The following is a 23272-nucleotide window of genomic DNA, read 5'->3' as shown; positions in this document are numbered from 1 at the left end:
GTTCTGTCAGTGAACACATACTCAGAATGTCTGGGTATCATAACCACTTGACTCAACTGGGAGTTAATCTTCCTGTTGATAGTGTCATTGACAGAGTTATTCAATCACTACCACCAAGCTACAAGAGCTTCGTGATGAACTATAACATGCAAGGGATGAACAAGACAATTCCCAAAATCTTCGCAATGCTAAAAGTAGCGGAGGTAGAAATCAAGAAGGAGCATCAAGTGTTGATGGTCAACAAGACCACCAGTTTCAAGAAAAGGGATAAAGGGAAGAAGAAGGGGAACTTCAAAAAGAACGGCAAACAAGTTGCTTCTCAGGAAAAGAAACCCAAGTCTGGACCTAAGCCTGAGACTGAGTGCTTCTACTGCAAACAGACTGGTCACTAGAAGCGGAACTGCCCCAAGTATTTGACGGATAAGAAGGATGGCAAGGTGAACAAAGGTATATGTGATATACATGTTATTGATGTGTACCTTACTAGAGCTCACAGTAGCACATGGGTATTTGATACTGGTTCTGTTGCTAATATTTGCAACTCGAAACAGGGATGGATTAAGCGAAGACTGGCTAAGGACGAGGTGACGATGCGCGTGGGAAATGGTTCCAAAGTCGATGTTATCGCCGTCGGCACGCTACCTCTACATCTACCTTCGGGATTAGTTTTAGACCTGAAATTGTTATTTGGTGCCAGCGTTAAGCATGAACATTATATCTCGATCTTGTTTGATGCGAGACGGTTATTTATTTAAATCCGAGAAAAATGGTTGTTCTATTTATATGAGTAATATCTTTTATGGTCATGCACCCTTAAAGAGTGGTCTATTTGTGTTGAATCTCGATAGTAGTGATACACATATTCATAATGTTGAAGCCAAAAGATGCAGAGTTGATAATGATAGTGCAACTTATTTGTGGCACTGCCGTTTGGGTCATATTGGTGTAAAGCGCATGTAGAAACTCCATATTGATGGACTTCTGGAATCACTTGATTATGAATCACTTGGTACTTGCGAACCATGCCTCATGGGCAAGATGACTAAAACTCCGCTCTCCGGAACAATGGAGCGAGCAACAGATTTATTGGAAATCATACATACTAATGTATGTGGTCCGATGAATATTGAGGCTCGCGGCGGGTATAGTTATTTTCTCACCTTCACAGATGATTTGAGCAGATATGGGTATATCTACTTAATGAAGCATAAATCTGAAACATTTGAAAAGTTCAAAGAATTTCAGAGTGAAGTGGAAAATCACCGTAACAAGAAAATTAAGTTTCTACGATCTAATCGTGGAGGAGAATATTTGAGTTACGAGTTTGGTCTACATTTGAAACAATGCGGAATAGTTTCGCAACTCACGCCACCCGGAACACCAGAGCGTAATGGTGTATCCGAACGTTGTAATCGTACTTTACTGGATATGGTGCGATCTATGATGTTTCTTACTGATTTGCTGCTATCATTTTGGGGTTATGCTTTAGAGACAGCTGCATTCACGTTAAATAGGGCACCATCGAAATCCGTTGAGACGACGCCTTATGAACTGTGGTTTGGCAAGAAACCAAAGTTGTCGTTTCTTAAAGTTTGGGGCTGCGATGCTTATGTGAAAAAGCTTCAACCTGATAAGCTCGAACCCAAATCGGAGAAATGTGTCTTCATAGGATACCCAAAGGAGACTGTTGGGTACACCTTCTATCACAGATTCGAAGGCAAGACATTTGTTGCTAAGAATGGATCCTTTCTAGAGAAGGAGTTTCTCTCGAAAGAAGTGAGTGGGAGGAAAGTAGAACTTGATGAGCTAACTGTACCTGCTCCCTTATCGGAAAGTAGTTCATCACAGAAATCGGTTCCTATGACACCTACACCAATTAGTGAGGAAGCTAATGATAATGATCATGAAACTTCAGATCAAGTTACTACCGAACCTCGTAGGTCAACCAGAGTAAGATCCGCACCAGAGTGGTATGGTAATCCTGTTCTGGAAGTCATGTTACTTGACCATGATGAACCTACAAACTATAAAGAAGCGATGGTGAGCCTAGATTCCGCAAAATGGCTTGAGACCATGAAATCTGAGATGGGATCCATGTATGAGAACAAAGTATGGACTTTGGTTGACTTGCCAGATGATCGGCAAGCCATCGAGAATAAATGGATCTTCAAGAAGAAGACTGACGCTGACGGTAATGTTACTGTCTACAAAGCTCAACTTGTTGTGAAAGGTTTTCGACAAGTTCAAGGAGTTGACTACGATGAGACTTTCTCACCCGTAGCGATGCTTAAGTCTATCCGAATCATGTTAGCAATTGCCGTATTTTATGATTATGAAATTTGGCAAATGGATGTCAAAACTGCATTCCTGAATGGATTTCTGGAAGAAGAGTTGTATATGATGCAACCAAAAGGTTTTGTCGATCCAAAGGGAGCTAACAAAGTGTGCAAGCTCCAGTGATCCATTTATGGACTGGTGCAAGCCTCTCGGAGTTGGAATAAACGTTTTGATAGTGTGATCAAAGCATATGGTTTTATACAGACTTTTGGAGAAGCCTGTATTTACAAGAAAGTGAGTGGGAGCTCTGTAGCATTTCTAATATTATATGTGGATGACATATTACTGATTGGAAATGACATAGAATTTCTGGATAGCATAAAAGGATACTTGAATAAGAGTTTTTCAATGAAAGACCTCGGAGAAGCTGCTTATATATTGGGCATCAAGATCTATAGAGATAGATCAAGACGCTTAATTGGACTTTCACAAAGCACATACCTTGATAAAGTTTTGAAAAGGTTCAAAATGGATCAAGCAAAGAAAGGGTTCTTGCATGTGTTACAAGGTGTGAAGTTGAGTAAGACTCAATGCCCGACCACTGTAGAAGATAGAGAGAAAATAAAAAGTGTTCCCTATGCTTCAGCCATAGGCTCTATCATGTATGAAATGCTATGTACCAGACCTGATGTGTGCCTTGCTATTAGTTTAGCAGGGAGGTACCAAAGTAATCCAGGAGTGGATCACTGGACAGCGGTCAAGAACATCCTGAAATACCTGAAAAGGACTAAGGATATGTTTCTCCTTTATGGAGGTGACAAAGCGCTCGTTGTAAATGGTTACGTCGATGCAAGCTTTGGCACTGATCCGGACGATTCTAAGTCGCAAACCGGATACGTGTTTATATTGAACGGTGGAGCTGTTAGTTGGTGCGGTTCTAAATAAAGCGTCGTGGCGGGATCTACGTGTGAAGTGGAGTACATAGCTTCTTCGGAAGCAGCAAATGAAGGAGTGTGGATGAAGGAGTTCATATCTGATCTAGGTGTCATACCTAGTGCATCGGGTCCAATGAAAATCTTTTGTGACAATACTGGTGCAATTGCCTTCGCAAAGGAATCCAGATTTCACAAAAGAACCAAGCACATCAAGAGACACTTCAATTCCATCCGGGATCAAGTCCAGGTGGGAGACATAGAGATTTGCAAGATACATACGGATCTGAAAGTTGCAGACCCGTTGACTAAGCCTCCTCCACAAGCAAAACATGATCAGCACCAAGACTCCATAGGTGTTAGAATCATTACTGTGTAATCTAGATTATTGACTCTAGTGCAAGTGGGAGACTGAAGGAAATATGCCCTAGAGGCAATAATGAAGTTATTATTTATTTCCTCATATCATGATAAATTTTTATTATTCATGCTAGAATTGTATTAACCGGAAACATAATACATGTGTGAATACATAGACAAACAAAGTGTCACTAGTATGCCTCTACTTGACTAGCTTGTTGATCAAAGATGGTTGAGTTTCCTAGCCATAGACATGAGTTGTCATTTTATCAACGGGATCACATCATTAGGAGAATGATGTGATTGACTTGACCCATTCCGTTAGCTTAGCACTTGATCATTTAGTTTACTGCTATTGCTTTCTTCATGACTTATACATGTTCCTATGACTATGAGATTATGCAACTCCTGAATACCGGAGGAACACTTTGTGTGCTACCAAACGTCACAACGTAACTGGGTGATTATAAAGGTGCTCTACAGGTGTCTCCGATGGTGTTCGTGGAGTTGACATAGATCAAGAATAGGATTTGTCACTCCGATTGTCGGAGAGGTATCTCTGGGCCCTCTCGGTAATGCACATCACTATAAGCCTTGCAAACAATGTGACTAATGAGTTAGTTGCAGGATGATGCATTACGGAACGAGTAAAGAGACTTGCCGGTAACGAGATTGAGCTAGGTATTGAGATACCGAAGATCGAATCTCGGGCAAGTAACATACCGATGACAAAGGGAACAACGTATGTTGTTATGCGGTTTGGCCGATAAAGATCTTCGTAGAATATGTAGGAACCAATATGAACATCCAAGTTCCACTATTGGTTATTGACCGGAGACATGTCTCAGTCATGTCTACATAGTTCTCGAACCCATAGGGTCCACACGTTTAAAGTTCTGTGACGATCAGTATTATGAGTTTATATGTTTTGATGTACCGAAGGTAGTTCGGAGTCCCCGATATGATCACTGACATGACGAGGAGTCTCGAAATGGTCGAGACATAAAGATTGATATATTGGAAGCCTACATTTGGACATCAGAAGAGTTCCGGGTGAAATCGGGATTTTACCGGAGTGCCGGAGGGGTTACCGGAACCCCCCGAGGGTTAATGGGCCTTGTTGGGCCCTAGTGGAGAGAGAGAGGGGACGGACAGGGCAGGCCATGCGCCCCTCCCCCTCTGGTCCAAATTAGACTAGGAAGGGGGGCGGCGCCCCCCTTTCCTTCTCCTTCTCCCCCTTCCTTTCCTTCTCCTTCTTCCCCTTCCTTTCCCCCTCCTAGTAGGAGTAGGAAAGAGGGGACTCCTAGTCCTAGTCCTACTAGGAGTAGGACTCCTCCTCCTGGCGCGCCCTACAGGGCCGGCTGACCTCCCCCTTTGCTCCTTTATATACGGGGGCAGGGGCACCCTAGAACAGACAAGTTGATCATTGATCTTTCCCAGCAGTGTGTGGTGCCCCCCTCCACCATAATCCACATCGGTCATACTGTAGCGGTGCTTAGGCGAAGCCCTGCGACGGTAGCTTCATTAACATCGTAAACACGCCGTCATGCTGACAAAACTCTCCCTTGAGCTCTACTGGATCGTAAGTTCGCGGGACGTCACCGAGCTGAACGTGTGCTGAATGGGGAGGTGTCGTACGTTCGGTACTGAGGATCGGTCGATCGTGAAGACGTACGACTACATCAACCGCGTTGTCATAACGCTTCCGCTTAACGGTCTACGAGGGTACGTGGACGACACTCTCCCCCTCGTTGCTATGCATCACCATGATCTTGCGTGTGCGTAGGATTTTTTTTTGAAATTACTACGTTCCCCAAAAGTTTTTCTACTGTTATTTATAATGTTTTTATGCATAATAATACTTTATGGAGTAATTCTAATGCCCTTTCTCTCATAATATGCAAAGTTTACACAAAGAGGGAGAATGCTGACAGCTGGAATTCTGGACCTGAAAAAGCTATGTCAGAGTTACCTATTATGCGCATATCCAAATGAGCTGAAAATTTACGGAGAATTGTTTTGAAATATATAAAAAAAATACTGGAGCAAATAACTATCGGAGGGGCCCACATGGTGAGCACAAGACACCAGGGCGCGGCAGGGCCCTCAGGCGCGTCTTGGTGGGTTCTGCTCAACCCAGCCCATCTCCAATGCCCATCTTCTGGTATATAAGTCATTTTGATCTAGAAAAAATGAGAAGAGGACTTTTGGGACGAGCATCGCCGTCTGAAGGCGGAACTTGGGCAGGAGAACTTTTGCCCTTCGGCGGAGCGATTCCGCCGGGGGAACTTCCCTCCCGGGGGGAAGAATCGAAGTCATCGTCATCACCAACAACCCTCTTATCTTTGGGAGGCCAATCTCCATCAACATTTTCAACAGCACCATCTCCTCTCAAACCCTAGTTCATCTATTGTGTTCAATCTTTATACTGGAACCTCAGATTGTTACTTGTGGGTGACTCGTAGTGCTGATTGCATCTTGTAGTTGATTACTATATGTTTATTTGCTGGAAGATTATACGTTTAGATCCATTATGCTATTTGATACCCCCGGGCGCCCATATATCCGCCTTATATTTGGACTGGATATGAAGGTGTCGGTCAGTCCGAGCGTTTGAGGCCTGTTTAGGAAGCCCGTCTGAATCGAAAAAACGTGACCGAACAGTGACATGGTGGCTCGCCCGGGCGTATGAGACGGATTTGAGGTGCCCGACCATAAATGCTCTTATTTAAATTAGGGACTGTCTATTTGACACTCGACTGAAATCCAATTGGATTACAATCAAATTTTGCACCAAATAGGCAGCTGGCACGTGTATGCCCTTTATTTCCACCTTTGGTTGTATGTATGTCAACGAACAACAAAATCAGCGCATTTATGTATCAGGACTGAAACGACCCAACCTAAAATCCCATCTGGACCATAACGAGTTTGATGCCCTAGACCCGGTTTCTTAAAAGTAGACCACAATTACGCCTGGACAGTAAAAAAGCCAGGGAAGGGGTCCCAATTTTCTCAGTTCTGAAGATTCTCCAATTCCAATCCCTACTTTGATGCCTAGTGAATTTTCTAAGCTCTGAAGATCTAGAGAGAATTTTTGCCAGGTCATGTGAAAACAGCAGATGTAATGCATAAATCAACAGAGGAAACATGAACTGGACAGTTCAGTAACATTGTAAAGCACTAATAAAGCCAGAGCAAAGTAGATAGTGGAAGAAAAAAGCACACACTGTATACGAAACCCACATGAATCAGGCAAGGGATAACCAGATAGTTTAGTAGCATGTGTGCCCACATGCTCACATCCCAAACAGAATATCCTAATGAACATACACACTGAGTAATTACATTAAAAATCCCAGTCAAAAAGCACAACACTTACTCTATAAAAAACAGTGTAATCACAGTTCAATTTAACTACAAAGATACACTGGAAATACAGTTTAATAACTCTGAAATTCCACTTAAATGCCCATTGTAATTACATTGAAAATTCACAGTAATTACATACAATGTGTTATTCTGAATATCCACTGAAAAATTACATACACTGTAATTACTCTGAATATACATTGTAATTACACTGAAAAAACATTGTACTTACACTGTAAAAGACAATGTAATTGCAGTTCAATTTGACTGTGAAAAATACAACGGAATGCAGTATAATATCTCTCAAAATCCTCTTAAATGCCCACTGTAGTGAGACTAAAAATTCACCGTAATTACATTGTGACGTAAACTGCGATTACTCTAAAAAATCCACTAAAATCCCCACTGTAATTGCACTGAAATTCCATTCTAGTTACAAATAAAAAGCGCTGTAACTCTACTGAAATGCACTGTAATTACACATTGACTGCAAAGAACACAATGGAAATACACTAGAAAAAATACACATTATTTGAGCACTTGACATGTCAACAGTAGCTTCACTTTCAACTCCTAGTTAATTGCACATCTTTGAGCACCTGCAAAATCTCGAAGGGCCATTGGCCGATCTTTATTATATGAAGAAGAACAGTACAACAATATCTAACAGTTCAGGAGCTCTGGAACTGTTAGTACATGGAGAGCCGGTGGAAAGAAATAACAAGGGAACAACACCAAATCAGATAGGCTATTGGAGTATGGAAACCCTAAACCCTAAGCACCTGCAAAATCACCAGAAAATTTACAGAGATCACATAATCTATCTATTCCACAGCACTAAACTGGTCAGTTTGCATAAAAGCACTGGGGACATAGAATAACCACAATATTTAGCATGTGCAGTGCAAAAAAAAGAGCATTTCCAAAGTAGTAAATTATAGTAGCTATAAGCCTAAAAACACTGAAAATATAGTTACCAAATTGCTGAAATTACATATACTAGAAAATCATGTGCACAACTAAGGTTGCTTACACAAATGGGCAGAAATAAAGTACGAGCATACCAATAACCCTAACAAAAGAAAATAAATTGTTCTAAAGTGAATGCATCAACAATGACAAAACCCAAACATCTTGAGGGGTAAATTAACTAAAAAGATAATGTGATTACTCTAAAATACTCACTGTAATTACACTGAAATCCCCACTATAATTACAATTCAAAAGCACTATAATTCCACTGAAAATGCACATAATAATTCCACTAAAATTTCACTGAAACATACATTGTGCTCACAGTACAAATTTCAGTAAAATTACACCAGATTTCTAATAAAAACACATGCATTTAAGATATTAGAACATTGTGATTACACTTTAGTTTCAGTAATATCCATTTAGACTTTCAAATGGTAAACTGGATTCAATACAAATCCAACAAAGAGAAACCCAAAATGTTAGGTTCTAAAAGTGCTAGTGGGCATTGCAAAACTAGGAAGCTTCCAGTACTTGCCTATGGAACTTGCAGTACTAAAAAACTAGGAAACTCACCAGTGTGATACAAATTCAAAAACGTTGCAAACTAATGGAATTCAAATGGAAGTTACACTACTTACTTGTGGAACTTACACTACTGATTAGGGAACTCAAACCTATGACTACATGACTCGTCGAGCGAGGCCTTGCTTTCTATAAACACCTCACCATTGAATGAGAAACTTAGTCTCCGAAACAACTAAGACAGAAGACATGGTCAAGCCGACGCCGCCCTTCCTCACCTGCCCGAATGGAATTAATATTTTATTCATCTAGTCAGGAAGGGAAAAAGACTGGCAGCGAACAGGACCGTGACTCATCTAAACCATTACATGAAAGAGAAGTTCATTCTCGTCATGATCCTGAAATATAACACACAAAACCCTAAGCATCAAATATATGAGGATACAACAACACTGACATGACTGTACCAAACCATACTACAGAATGAGTGAAAAACTGAAATTGCACAACACCAAAACTGAAAATTACACAACCTAATAAGGAGATAGCATCTAAAGTACCAACACCTCATTATAGAAGTACTAGGGCAGAGAAATTCATGAACAAAAAATAGCTGAAGATACAACACAAACCACCAAATACATACAGAACCAAAACAGAATGAATAAGAACATTCACATGACTAAGGACCCGACTTCAGACGAGGGAGGTTTGCCTAAATTACAACTACATCTCTACATCACTTGAACCTAAATTCAGATCAAGGATTGACAATTAGGACATGCATCCACATCACAACGGCCATCAGAATAAAAAAATGACTGGTGAACCAAATTCAGAGCAAGGAGCAAGGATTGACCATTACCGCCGACTGCTACATCACATAGACGAGCAAAATCAACCGACCAGGGCAAAGGAAATTTAGAGCAAGGACTGAAATAAGCACCTGCATCTACATCACACGAACATACAGAAACAAGCAACCAAGGAACCTACATCTAACCCCCCCCCCCCCCCCCCCCCCCAAAAAACACCCTCTGAATCAGACTCCCAGGCTAGCAGATATCAAATCAACAGGGGAAGAGCAAGGAGCTAAGGACCTACATCTACATAACATGAACGATCAGGAATAAAACTACCAATACCACTAGATCCAGCAGATCAGACGCCTAGGCCAGCACATAGAAAATCGATAGGGGAAACGAATTCACCGCTACATCCATGCACCTACCACTACAAGAACAACAAGAATTGCCAGAGAAAATACACCGCTACGAGTACACGTACACGTACGTCTATATCAAACACCGGGGGAATCGAATCAAACCAGTAGATCTAGAAGAAATCCAGTGAGGAAAGAGAGCAGATGAGAACAACCAACCAAAACCACAAGAAACTGGATCGGAAATCAAGCTGCAGTAGAGAAGGAGCTGAGAATCACCATGGTGGACAAGGAAATCGCCAAGGAATCGAAAGGACAGAAATGAAAAAAAAAGAGACAGAGGGCTAGGGCCTAGGGGATGGGCACTTGGGCAGTAACGGGTTGGCCGGGAAACTATTACGCCACCAGTAAGGAACAGAAAAGGAAAACGCCCTAAAAAAGACACCTCCCAGCGTGAATCTCCGTGCAAGATTGAACGGCCACAAAATTGAATGATGCCCAATTGTAAAAGCGAAACCGTTAAATTATCATGCTCGATCTGGCCTTCAAATCGGTAAGACCTGGTTACCGAGGGAGATTTATCGCCGGGACCTTCACATCTTTGCGTCGTAGTATATGCACACACACACACCGACATATGCTCGCAGGGAGGGATCGATCCGATCCATCTGTGTGCACATCGTGGCATCAAAGGGAAATTAATTACTCGCTTTGATGTGGTTGGCCCATGCATCCACATGCTCGAGGTCCACTCTATCCAAGCAATTATTGGTTATTTTCTTATAGTGTATGCTTTACTTGCCTCAATCACAAATGAGATCTCTCGTTTGGTGCATGCCCGTGGACCGTAGTGATGTGCAGCCCTATCCATTCAATTTTAATAATCGAGATATTACCTCTTCAGTACTAATTGGTCCTCTCTACTACTCTCTTCCTAAATATAAGTCTTTGACGAGATTTCACTATAGACTACATAGTAAGTAAAATGAGTGAATCATATTTTAAAATGCATCTATATACATCCTATATGATCTATAGTGGAATATCTACAAAAACTTATATTCAGAAATAGAAGGAGTAGTATTGTTTCTTCCGATTAATCATGCATGGACGTGAGACAGATCTCATGGAGCATCACTTGAAGATTGGGTAGCATCCATATACATCAAGTCGCGATGCACCTGACCTGCACAACCAAGCAATCAATTTGGTCTCTACAGGCTGGGAGAGGAGGCTAAGTCACTGTCACGCCGGCTTCGAAACATTTTTCAAATACACGTCTTGGCAATTTTTTTAAACACAATGTTTTTTAAGAATGATGGTATAAAATTTTAGTACATGGATTAGAAAATTCGAACCGAAATATTCTCGATCATACTTTAAGAAAACGAAAAGCACAAAAATGAAACAACAACAAAATAAGTGAGGAAAAAAGAATGGCAAAATCAAAAAAAAATAAAGAACTCCCTATTGGACCGCCTCGTGGTGGGATATTGCTGGTAATATCGCTCGGGTATTACTGTTTGCTGCTCGCTAGCTGTATGGACGGGTTTTTATTGCTCTCAGGCTGGACCGATCTGATTTTCACCGGTTTTTTTCTTTTTTTTTCTTTCTTCTTCTGTGTTTTTCTTTTGTTTTCACGGGTTTTTTCTGTTGTTTTTTATCAGGTTTTTTCACTATTTTGCATCGGTATCTTTTGGTTTTCTTTTGTTTTCGATTTTCCCTTTTTATTCTTTTTCTTTTTTCTTTGGTTTTCACTAGTTTTCTTCGGCCTTTTCTTTCATTTTTTACTTTTTTTCAACCCATTTTCACATTTTTGAGACATTGAATGTTTTCTGTTTTTCATATGCATTTAACATATTTCAAATACATGAAAAATATGTTTTAATGCTACCTCTTTCATACACATTGTACATTTTTCATATACGTCTAAAACATTTTCTTATATATGTTTAACATTAGTAAATACATGATTAATATTTTTTTTCAAATACTCCTTTCGAACATTTTTCTAACACACCTTCAAACATTTTTTTGACTGACAAATTTTTCTAACTCACCTTCAAACATTTTTTGGACTGATAAATATTTTTTTAAATGTTACAATATTTTGTTTGAAACGCGTGGTTTTTCTAAATGTGAAGTACATTGTTCTGAATGGTACAAAACATTTTGTTTCCATTACATGACATTTTTTTTCTAAATGTCTCGTACATTTTTTTGAAACCCGTGAACATTTTTGAGCATTGGGTTTCGAGCTCAGTGGTGAAAACCCCAGGTTTTCCGAAGAAGACGATGCTACATGGAGACGCACACTGTCCACGGAAAATTGGAAACACCCGTTCCATGGCATACATGCTCTTGAGGCCTCTTGAGGCAGTTGCTTTCGTGCATATCCTCATGCGGCCAAATCCATGCTTGTGAACATAGAAGTATCTTGTGGTATGCAAGAGCCGAATGTTGTGCAGGCGTGCTCCAGAGCCACTATGGTAAAGTCCATTCGCACCGCAGGCCATAAAGACACCATCCCTGTCCCATCCCGCGCCTGCTACATCACTATTGCCACAGTCGATTAGCCACTGACCATCCCCCCGAGCCGTCACCAACATCTGTGCATCAGAGGTCATCAATGTCGTTCGTCGCTGCCCACACAACACAGATTTCCAAGGGCCTTCAAGGGCACCGCCTCGATGTCCAAGCTCCATCACTCAGATCATGCCGTTCGGGGCCATCACGGTATATGATCGGGGAACGCTCCTCATGCGAGAAAGCGGTCCTGACGCCGCCGTCAGCTGAGCGGGCTTTGCCCCGCCGCCATGGGGAAAAGGGAGGAGGCGGCAGGGGCTAGATTTCTTTTTTGGAAAGAATGTTGACACTAATATTCTTGATGCCTTTGTGCCACACCCCATGTGTGATCTGATCTTTTTTTTGGCTGGTGCCTTAGGCTTCGACAATGTTCATCAAGTAGGCATACAATTCAAAAAGAATGTTCATCAAGTAGGCATACAATTCAAAAAGAAGGATAGGTTAGACGAGCCTAAAGGACAAAAACATGGGGTGTGAGGATATATGGTGCAGCTGATAGTGGGCAAGTGAAGCTTCCCCAACCATGTGCATCAAATAGGCATCAAATTCAAACATGTGTCTGCAAACGTTTGGGATACCACGCTCGATGTGAAAAATTGGTTGGACCTACTACGAGCGTTTCGGATCACCGCGTTTGAGATTCACACACGATGATGGATTTACATCTCGTGCATGGAGCAGTTTCGTTTTTCTGCCGTACATGTCACATCCACATAACCGCAAAAAAAAAAATGTCACATCCACATACACGACCATGACCATCAGTGAATAAAATAGCTCATCGATTGGATATATATTGCTTGCTCCAGAGTGAGATCTCACTCAGCATAATACACCAGATCAACCAGCAACAAAGAAAGTAATAGAATAAGCCGACCGAGCGAAAGGAATCGATCGGCAGCCATGTCCCAGTTTCCTATCTCCATCCATCCATTAATGGTGTGCTGTCTACTACGCGAAGCGGCCTAGTACTGCTTCGTCCCCTTGGTGGTGAGCCCGAAGCCGAGCGGGAAGAGCGGGTCGTAGTGCTTGTCGCCCACGTTCATCGGCAGCTGCTCCACCGACTTGAACCACGTCCGCGGCAGCCTCCCGGTGAACCCGTAGTCGCCGAACAGCGCGTCGGTCACGCCCTGCCCCTCCGAGCCGGGCAGCCACGCCGCCACCAGCGCGTCCGAGGCGGCCAGCAGCGGCTGCACCACCACGGGCCGCCCGCTGATGAGCACCGTCGCGCACCGCACGGCGCCGCACACCGCCTGCACCGTGCTCAGCCCGGGCTCCGGGATCGTCAGGTTCAGGTTGTCGCCCTTGGTCTCCGTGTACGGGTGCTCGCCCACCGCCACGATCGCGTACGAGAAGCCGCCGCCCTTGACGAACTCCGCGTCGGGGTTCTCCGCGAACACCACCACCGTCGACGGGTCCACGGCGGCCTTCACGGCGTCCAGGATGGTGGTGCCCACGGTGGTGCGCCCCGTGTCGCCCTGCCACTCGATCGTCCACCCGCCGCACTGGTAGCCCAGGTTGTCGGCGTGGCTCCCGGCGACCAGGATCTTGGGCGCCTTCTTGGGCAGCGGCAGCAGCGGCGCGTCGCTCGCCGTCTTGCCGTTCTTCAGCAGCACCAGCGACTTCCTCGCCGCCTCCCTCGCCAGATCTCGGTGCTCCTGCATTCCAAATCGAGTAGTCGTTCAGACTTCAGAGTTCAAGTGCTTGCCAAGCTGAAGGGAGTTTCTGAATTTTTCAGCATCGGAGTTTGTTCAGGTACCTGCTTTCCCAGCTGCTCGGCCATGGCCGGGTCAGCGTAGGGGTTCTCGAAGAGGCCCATGGTGAACTTCACCCGCAGAATCCGGGTCACGGCGTCGTCGATCCTGCTCATGTTGATCACGCCGCTGTTGACGTGGCCAGTCAGGATGCTGATAAACTGCTGGTAGTTGTTGGGCACCATGATCTGCAACATCACAAGAATCTTAGATCTCAGCCTGGCCAGCATCAAGCATTCACAGGGAAGAAATTGGTGCTCACCATGTCCAGGCCGGCAAGAATGGAAGCCTTGACCGAGTAGGAGTAGTCGGATCCGGCAGGGGTGGTGATCCTGTCAATACCCTCCCAGTCCGAGATCACGAAGCCCTGCAAACAACAATGGCGATGAGCCTCTGAACATCTGAAGAGTCCAAGCAATGAAGAGCAGCTGAACTTGAATTTGATTTTGTTTTTACCTGGAATTTGAGCGTGTCTTTGAGGTATTTGGTGACGAGGTCATGGTTGGCGTGCATCTTGATCCCGTTCCAGCTGGAGTAGGAGATCATGACGGTGGAGACGCCCTTGTCCATGGCGTTCTGGTACGCTGGCATGTGGATGTTCATCAGGCCCTCGCGGTTGATGATGGTGTTGTTCTCGTTGATGCCGTCCACCGTGCCGCCGTCGCCCACAAAGTGCTTCGCGCAGGCAGCCACCTTGTTCCTACATTTTTCAACGCGACAATCAATCAGACGAGCTCTCAAATAGTGACTGAGATTCATGTATGCTTCATGGACTGGATCTTACTTTCCGGCCACGAAAGGCATGCCGCTCTTGAAGCCCTTGGGCACGTCGCCCTGAAGGCCCGGGATGAGCTCCGTCATGGACTGCACGATCCCGCGGTCCTCGCTGTAGCTCTCGTAGCACCGCCCCCACCTCGGATCTCTGCACACCTGTTCAAGAACAGCAAATGATTTCAGCACAGCGCGATGAGATCCAAAATTTGAAATGCCGCCGACAATGCTGTCCAGGAGAGAAGATGTACTTACCGCGATGCATGGCGCGAAGGCGTACTGGATGCCGGTGGCCCTGACTTCGAGCGCCGTGGCCTCGCCGATCCTCTTGACGAGGTACGGGTCCCGGGTGGCGCCGAGGCCGACGTTGTGGGGGAAGATGGTGGCGCCGTAGACGTTGTTCTGGCCGTGGACGGCGTCGATGCCGTAGATCATGGGGATGGCGAGGCGCGTGGACATGCAGGCCCGCTGGAAGCCGTCCACCATGTCCTGCCACTCCTTGGCCGTGGCCCCCTTGCGCGGCACGCTGCCGCCGCCGCTGAGCAGGCTGCCGATGAAGTTGTCCCGGAGCACGTCCGGCGTGGCCACGAGCCGCTCGATCTGGGTCATCTGCCCGATCTTCTCCGCGAGCGTCATCCTCCCAAGAAGATCAGCGACGCGGTCCTCCACGGGCTTGGCGGCGTCCTTGTACAGCACGTAGTCGGCGTCGGTGCCGCCGAGCACGGCCCAGAAGAGCAGGAGGGCCGCGAACACCGCGGGCGCCGTGAGCAGCGCCATCCTGTGCCGGCGCAGGAGCGGGGGCAGGAGCCGCCTGACCTGCGCGAAACATTGCAGCGACGTGATGAGTATGGCGGCGAGACCTTCCTCCAGCGGCGAGAGGACGCCTGACCGGAGACGGCAGGCGAGCCCGCCGGCGCCGCCATCGGCCATGGCGCGGCGATGGGTCAACGTCAACGGTGGCGGTCAGCGGCGAGAGCAGCCCGGGGCGCCGAGGCTCAGTGATGCGAGGAGCCATGGCAGCGGGCCGTGCCGGGGCATCATCATCGCGTGCGGATTGTTTCTGGCAACCACCGACGGGGATGCTTTGTTTACTCCCCAGTTGCGAGCGTGGGAGCGGCGTGTTAGTTTAAGCGTTGTTTTCCCTTTCATAATTTGGCAGAGCAGTATGTTCCGCTTGCACACTGTACTGCAACGGTACCAAGAACAAAATAAAAGCTTGCAAGGACGTCTAATGGAATGTCAAAATCTAGAGCTGCAAATCACAATCCAACAACAGCAGAAGAAAACCAAACGCTGGGCTACAAGATTACTTTGAAGCTAATGCTACTATTGGAAGCAGCAAACAGGAAGTGTAATCACCAGAGGCGAAGGCGAGCGGAGGAAGAAGAGGGCGGCAGCAGCTACAGCGAGCAGGTTGCCCTTGGGCTTTGCAAATGCTGCAGAAACGTGTGAGCGCTGGCAGGAACAGGGGAGGAGAGCAGAGCACTATTCGTATGAGAGGTAGGGGGTGGGGGGTGAAGTACTGGGGTGGTGAAACACCCGGATTCAATGCGTTTGTTGCAACCGATTGGAAATTTCGGAACCTCCCGCGAGAGAAAATCCAACCCGCGTGAATGGCCGGCGCCCTTGGACAAACAGTTGGAGTCCAAGCACACACACTAAATGCTTCCAGCAAGAGGCACGCTACTTTTTTTGGGGGTTTTCACACAAGACACGCCATGTTTTTGGCACGAGGTCGCAAGAAACAACCGTGGCTGGCTGGCATGAGCCTCTTACCGGAAAGGGCGGCGGTGGTGCTCGTGTGGCGCCGGCAAGGCAGAGCGAGTAGCTAGGGTGGATGGGACGAAGAGGCGTGCTCTTCCCCCTGCTCTTCTCCGTCCCCCCGTTATATAACCCGGGGTGACGCCGGCGATAAGGGCGGTCGATCAAAGGAGTGGTTGGGGTGTGGGATGCGGCTGGTCATGCAAAGCGGAAGCCGCCATTGCAATGCAACCGAAAATGTCCTCCTCTGCTCTGCCCTGCTCCGGTCCTCCACCCGCCCGCCTTTGATGATTGATATTTTGGCAACCATCCGGCGAGCCATCCGGTTGTCCTCTTCCGGCAAAGGCCGAAGTGAAAGCAACGGGGACGGCCGCAGCCATCGCATCATCTCAACGGCAACAACGGCCCAGAGAATCGCAAGAAACAAAAGTGAGGAGGTGCGTGGCGGACTCGTGAACCGACGAACTTACTCTGGCTAGCAGCTTGCTCGCCATGAGGCCCAGCAGCGTGCGGTCGAGAACGAAGGCAGTAAAGTAGCAGGGGGGATGCGGCAGCGGGAAGACGAGATGAATTGAAAGCAAGGCTGTAATGTTGGCCTGGAGGGGAACTGGGAAGGGGCTTGGCTTGCGGTGGGTATAAATATATAGCGGCGGTGGGGTTGGTTGCTTACCGGAGATTAGAAGCGACGGCGACCGGTGCGCGGCCGAGGACGACGGCGGTGAGTCAGGCCGGATGCGAGTCCGACAGCGACGCCCGAACCTCCGTGCCTATCTTTCTATCCACTATTCCACCGCCACCTATCCGATCTTTCTTCCGTGCAAGGTTCTCCCACCGGCCTTGAAACCCGGCCACAACTTGCAGCCAAGCGACCGAGGCAAGCAACAATGGCAGGAGGAGGACGAGGCCGGAGGAGGAAGAAGGTGGGGCGGGGCGGGCAACGGCTAGGTACCGGAGGGAGGGATGATGGACCAGCGGTTTGGAGAGTGTGATTTTATAGCAGCGTTGCATTGATCGATCGGTGAAGGAAGGAAACGGCACGCACGCAAGGAGAGGGACAGGGACGCCGGGAAAGCGCGGCGGAGGGATTAGATTAGTGATTCATCTCCAACGTTCGGCTCGGGGCCCGGGGCACGCGTCCCGACCGCCCGGCGGGCAACGGACGGACGGGCGGACGGCCAGCTGGGGCCGGCGATGATGAATGGGCCGTGGGGGTGCGTGCGTTCCCGCCCGGGCAACGTGACGGCCATGTTGCTCGCCGTCCGTCCGGTCACCTCCTTTTTGGTTTTTCCCCGCCGAGCACGAGGCCCAACGGTAACCGGACCGCGATCCGGGCGAGGCAAACGTTGGGGCGACTAGGGCCAGCCAGCGCCCTCTTTTTCTTTTTTTTTTATGATGATCTTGTGGCAGGACAGCCTTGCGGATCCCTATGCTTCTTCATGGTTCCCACTGTGCCATCTGTCTGGTGCTGCATCGATCTGGTTCTTTTTTTACATATTTTTCGTGCCAATTTGGACGCATTTTTCTCGCAGAAGGAGGAGAAGATGGAGGGCATTTCGTTTCTTAATTTGGACGCGTGCCGACGGTCTGTAACGTACGCCTAGCTGTTCATTTTTCCGAACGTTGGGAACTTGGGCGGTGAGAAACGCTTTGACCGCTCGTGGTTATCTATTCTGTGCTGGACTGATTAATGGAGTTGTGCTACGCACTGGTAATGTAGTAAATCCAGATGATAGTTATGGCCGTCGACTGGACCGGACAAAATGGGGCGACCGGGGGCAAGAATTCACATATGTTTACATAGAAAAAAAGGGCAGAAAAAGAAAACAACAACGCCCGGTAGCAAGTACTTCCTACATTCAGAATTACTTGCCGCTCAAACAGATGTATCTAGCACCAGGAAGCAGTACACACAACACACATTGTCACGAAAGGAAGTACAAATTCCACGCGAGCGAGCGGTACAGACCAAGTGCGCGTTGTATGTGAAAAGGCTTGAACAACGTTTGAATATATTTTTTCTAGCTATTTCAAAGCCTTCCAAACTGCCATTTGGAAGGATTCGTGTATTTTAGTTTCATTGTCTACACAGTTGTCCTGGACGTATATCGCATATGTCGCGCCTTGTTCCCGTTGGTGTAGCTTTTACGTTTATGTATTTTTCTTTTATTTCCTACGTTCCAGACCGGGCATTACCCAGAAATAAGTGCAGGAAAGCAGCTGGCTGGGCCGGCAAACTAAGCATAGTATATATAGTATCACTAGTACGTAATCGAGACTACGCGTTCAATGACTTGGAACCAAAAAAGGATTCAAGGATGTATACGTTGTCCGTTGATGGGTGCTTTTAGTTTGTTTCTATATTCAGGGCAGATATGGCATGTGCCGTCACGTTTATGATCCAATATCAAAATATTCCCCTCTCAAACGAGTTAGCTACGAGCTAGAAACCTAGCATAAATCAAAGTATACTACAGTGCATCTGTACCCCTTTGCTCGTACAAACCCTTGGCGCTCGGCTAGGGTTTCCTTCCCTCTCGCCGGTCCGTCTCATCTCCTATAGTCATGTAGGCACAGTGGATCTCAGTTTTTGCCGGCGAAGGGCTCCGTTTTTAGAGTTTTTTTAGTTGGGTTTGTGCCATGCTCACGAAGACGAAGCGGTGACGGCTTTCTGAAGATGAAATAAGGTTCTCCCGCCTAGCCCTCGTTCCGGTTGTGCTTCTAGCGGCGGCGACTTATTGAAGATGGAAGAAGGTTCTTCCGCCTAGCCGTCGTTTCGGTTATGCTTCTAGCGTCGTCGGAGGGCGTGCAACGTTTGCCTTGGGTGGATCCGATCTTCATTTGTCTTCTTTTGCGTGTCTGCGGGTTGGTCCTTTCGATCTATGCTTCTCTTTTTCGGCGGTGATTGTTATTCTGATGCGCTGCTCTTATGGGGCCTTAATACGACAAATTCTCGACTCTCTACGACAACAATGTATGTCTAGCTCTGGCGAGGGAGAGACGGTGACGGCGGCGCGCCTTGGGCTCGTTCCAGTGCTTCTAGTCGCCGCTAGCTGTTCTACAGACCGGGATGTAATATTTAGTTCTGGTGTATTTTATACTACCTTGAATGATGATGAATAGATCGGAAGTTTTCTCGTAAAAAAAACATCAAGTTTGAAGCCTGAGAGCATCAATAGCCAAAGCCCTGATACCTGTCGCAAATGTCCGGACGGTTTGTCCTATCATTGCCTAGACAAGAAAGAGACACCAAATAGGACCTGGCAACTCCGTCTCAAAGGGCCACTTCTCATACCCGACCCATATATCCCGAGCGAATATGAGGATGCCCGGGTGCGGCCGTCACGTAGGACTGGCGCAAGGGCCCGCGTCAATTCTCTTGAAGAAGGCCCTCCCTTCTTGCCCGACCAGTCCATTCCTCTTCTCTTTTCTTCCAATCCGCATAGCTGCCACTATAGTTCTAGCCGTCATCGCTGCACCGATGGCACCCCAACCCCCTGATTTATCACCGTAAAGCCCCAACCCACACCGCTGCCGACCGTGTCGCAACCGGTCAAGGTCGCCGCCGCCACCGAAAGCCCCTTGTTGTTGTGGTAATTTTGTCGATTGCATTCAGGGGTGGTCCTTTTTATCAATATCGTCATGCATGTGGTCCAATATGCCAAAAAGCCGGTGCACATTGGCTGTGAATGTTTGCACCGGGGCTCATCCTAGAAGCTAGAAATAGGTCGAGCGCAAGCTGGAGAAGAAAGCTCGGGTGATGCTAAAAAGACATCAAAGCATTTTTTAAGAAAACACATGTAATTTTATTCATACTCATAACAATTACAGGTACACTGATGTGGATCTAAGATCCAAGAAAATACAAAGTAACCCCTATGACTAAGAATTACTATGAAATCTCTTGGAAACATCTTCTTCGTGGTATAAATCTCTGCTAGAAGAAATACTCTCAAGAATTCAATAAAGAATCTGTAGTTGGACTGGAACAACAATGTTGTCACTCTTTCACACTCACGAACATTATCAATAAAGGTTTCTGAAAGGCGAAAGCGCTTTGAGTCGCAATCCAAAAGGATGGAAAGTCTTGATCAATGAACGTACGCAATCCAAAAGGATGGAAAGTCTTGATCAATGAACGTACTTGGGCCATGTTGACAGTAAATGAGAGGGATCCAGGGTTAGAGCATGGACAACCGGGCGTTAAACACCCGGGTGGACGGCCCGGTCACTGAGCGGTAAAAAAAGTGTCCTAGACGGGTGCCTCAGACGCTTAGGCTGACTTGCACCATCATATGCAGCTCAAATCTAGAACGGATATGAGAAGACCCGGGCGCGTCCGCCTCGTCAGACTGGCTGCTAGGGCCCTACACCAATTCGCCCATATTCGCCCCCCCCCCCTCCATGCGCAACCAACCCTCTTCTCTTCTTTGTTTGTCCTCTCCTACAGCCACAACCGATCAAGGTCACCGCACCTGACGATGCCCTGTGGTTATTACTTCTACATCATCGATGGATTCTCGTCTGCAGTAAAAATTACTCAAAAGTAAGAGAACAAAGGGTAAGTAGAAAAATGATTTATAACTTAAAAAATAAGGTCATCAATGCTCGCTTTGTGAAGGATATGAACTGTCACTATGAACAAGAAGATTCATAATGACAATTCATACTCTTCATAGCATGTATGTGATTTTTTTTTTGCAATATCACCGTCCTCTTCATTTTCTAATAATTATGCAATAACGTTTACTTTCTATCAATCATAATGACATAATTGAACAAAAATATGCGCTAAATTGACCGGTTCATGTTCATGTATTGTACCGGACAGTGCACAACACAACAAATATCCAGCAATGAAGCAAACCCTAATTAAAATTTTGAGGGATTGGGAAATGGTACCTTAAATCAGGTGAGCCTAGTGCCGGAGTTCAAACTGGGCGGTGGGCGGCTGCCGCCGGCATGCAGAGGCGCCAGACGGTCGAGGCAGGGCACTGGGGTAGCAGGGTTGTCGCTAGGGCAGTGGCCCAGCTAGCACCGAGGGCGTGACGGAGAGGCAGGTGCGGAGGAGCCTCCTCGGCGGCTGGCAACCGGGGAGGGCGACGATGTAGGGAGCGGCAGGGATTTTTTTTGGGGAGGGGGGGGAGGGAGGGCTGGGCGCCGTGCAGGGTTTCAGTGTCGCGTGCGACTGATCTGGCTTCGTGTGTGTGGTGTGTGATCTGATGTTGGTTGTTTTGGGTCAAATCATGAAGTGTTGATGGACCATTTTTTTTCTTCTTCTATGGCCCATCCCTCTATACGTATATATGTATATATGCTGGAACTAAATCCCAGGGTAGGCCGCGGTCCACTCCGGCCACCCAGTAGCTTCGACCCCGCCAACACGGATGTTACATCCATATTGGAAATCATAAGTATGAACAATTTGTATTTTTCTGCACCGAACTGTTTTTGGCCAAAATGATCGCCATGCATATTGAAGTGTGTGACTGTCAGACAGGCCAAACGAAGGACCGTTCGACGCTGTCTGTGGACGTGTTTGTGGGTGTTTAGAGGGCCGGATTTGTCAAAGTCCGAATGTAGATGCCCTTGACGAGGCAGTTGTTTGGCGTAGATCGAGGAGAGGGACCGTGATGCCTCACGAAGTTGGGCCACGTCGGGCGAGACAAGCCGGGCGCCTCAAGCTAGCCAGGCACGCAACGCGCTCATACTTCACAGAGAGGTGCCGTACCCGGTAAATTTAGCGTGGAACGCTCGTGTTTTGCGTCGACGCGGCCACTCACTTTTCTTTTACCCGTAAACGAAGCGAGGCACTCCTGCTGTCGGGTGCCTGTGCGCGGTGACCTGCCGGTTCACGCACGTCAGAGTACATAGCCCAATAATTTAAACTTGGCGCCGCGTACGTGTGTAGCAACGCAGTGCCCTGCTCGGTCGGAAAGCTCGCCGGCGCTGGTGCTCCTGCACGTGAGGGCATCTCCAGCCGCGCCTCCAACAGATCCTCCAAGCACTTTTTCGGCGTCGGCGCCGAAAAAACGGCCCAGTCGCGTCCCCAGGACGTCGAAAATTACAGGTTCGGACCTTTTTTTCGCCCGGCGGTCACAGGCCGAACCCGGCGCGCTAGGGAGCAGTTGGGGGCTCCGGCGCTAGGAAAAAGCACGCCTAGCCCACACCGATAAGGAAAAAGTCAAGGTTTTCTTTCCCCGACTCGCCTCGCACCCCCGCGCCCTCGGCCACCACTAGCTATATCCCGGCGACGGCCGCCGCCCTACTCTGGTAGATAGCCATTCCCCGCCGGAAAATAGCAGCGCTTCGCCGCGGCAGCCCCTCCCACAGCAGTTGGGCGTTTCCGGCCGCCGTTTCCGGCCGCGGAGGCGCGGTTTAACGGCGGGTACACGCCCACCGAGCGCAAGGTGTTTGGCGTTTTGCCTGTCTCGGCGATGGACTCGGATGAGGAGGAAGAGCTCGCCGCGCTGCTGGATGAGGAAGCCGCGGCCGACGTCCAGGAAGAAGAGCATCTCATGGTGCTCGCCGCCCTCGCCCAGCTGCTGGCGAGCAATGAAAAGCCGCGGCGAGGTGGCTCGGCGCCGGGGCGGGTGAAAGCAAAGAACCGGCATCGTCTCCAAGGCTACTGCATGCTCTACTCCGACTACTTCGCCGATACTCCACTTCATGGCGAGAGAACATTTCGGCGCCGTTATCGGATGAGCCCAAAGCTCTTCCTCAGGATTGTGAATTCCATCCGGGAGTTCGACAACTACTTCAAGTGCAAGATGGATTGCACTGGCGCTCTTGGATTCACC

General features: G+C 47.4%; 1 protein-coding gene across 4 annotated transcripts; it reads right to left on the bottom strand.

The window, feature by feature from the left end:
- Positions 1–12954: 12954 nt before the first annotated feature.
- Positions 12955–17436, bottom strand: LOC125510618 (beta-glucosidase BoGH3B-like). Of its 4 annotated transcripts, none has more exons than XM_048675846.1 (7): positions 17146–17436; positions 14970–15530; positions 14728–14873; positions 14400–14643; positions 14206–14310; positions 13949–14131; positions 12955–13847 (listed from the first exon to the last, which is right to left on the bottom strand). In XM_048675846.1, exons 2-7 carry the CDS (start codon positions 15489–15491, stop codon positions 13155–13157), a joined length of 1893 nt encoding a protein of 630 aa, XP_048531803.1. In that variant the 5' UTR covers positions 15492–15530; positions 17146–17436; the 3' UTR covers positions 12955–13154. The 4 variants fall into 4 exon arrangements, with proteins under 4 accessions (XP_048531803.1, XP_048531801.1, XP_048531804.1 ...); XM_048675844.1 differs by lacking the exon at positions 17146–17436 and adding an exon at positions 16946–17100; XM_048675847.1 differs by lacking the exon at positions 17146–17436 and adding an exon at positions 16491–16918.
- Between the last annotated feature and the right edge of the window lie 5836 nt (positions 17437–23272).

Source organism: Triticum urartu, chromosome 5 (assembly GCF_003073215.2).
Source record: "Triticum urartu cultivar G1812 chromosome 5, Tu2.1, whole genome shotgun sequence".
NCBI classification, from domain to species: Eukaryota; Viridiplantae; Streptophyta; class Magnoliopsida; order Poales; family Poaceae; genus Triticum; species Triticum urartu.
Note: the sequence above shows the minus strand (reverse complement) of the source record. Positions and strands in the feature narration are given on the sequence as shown.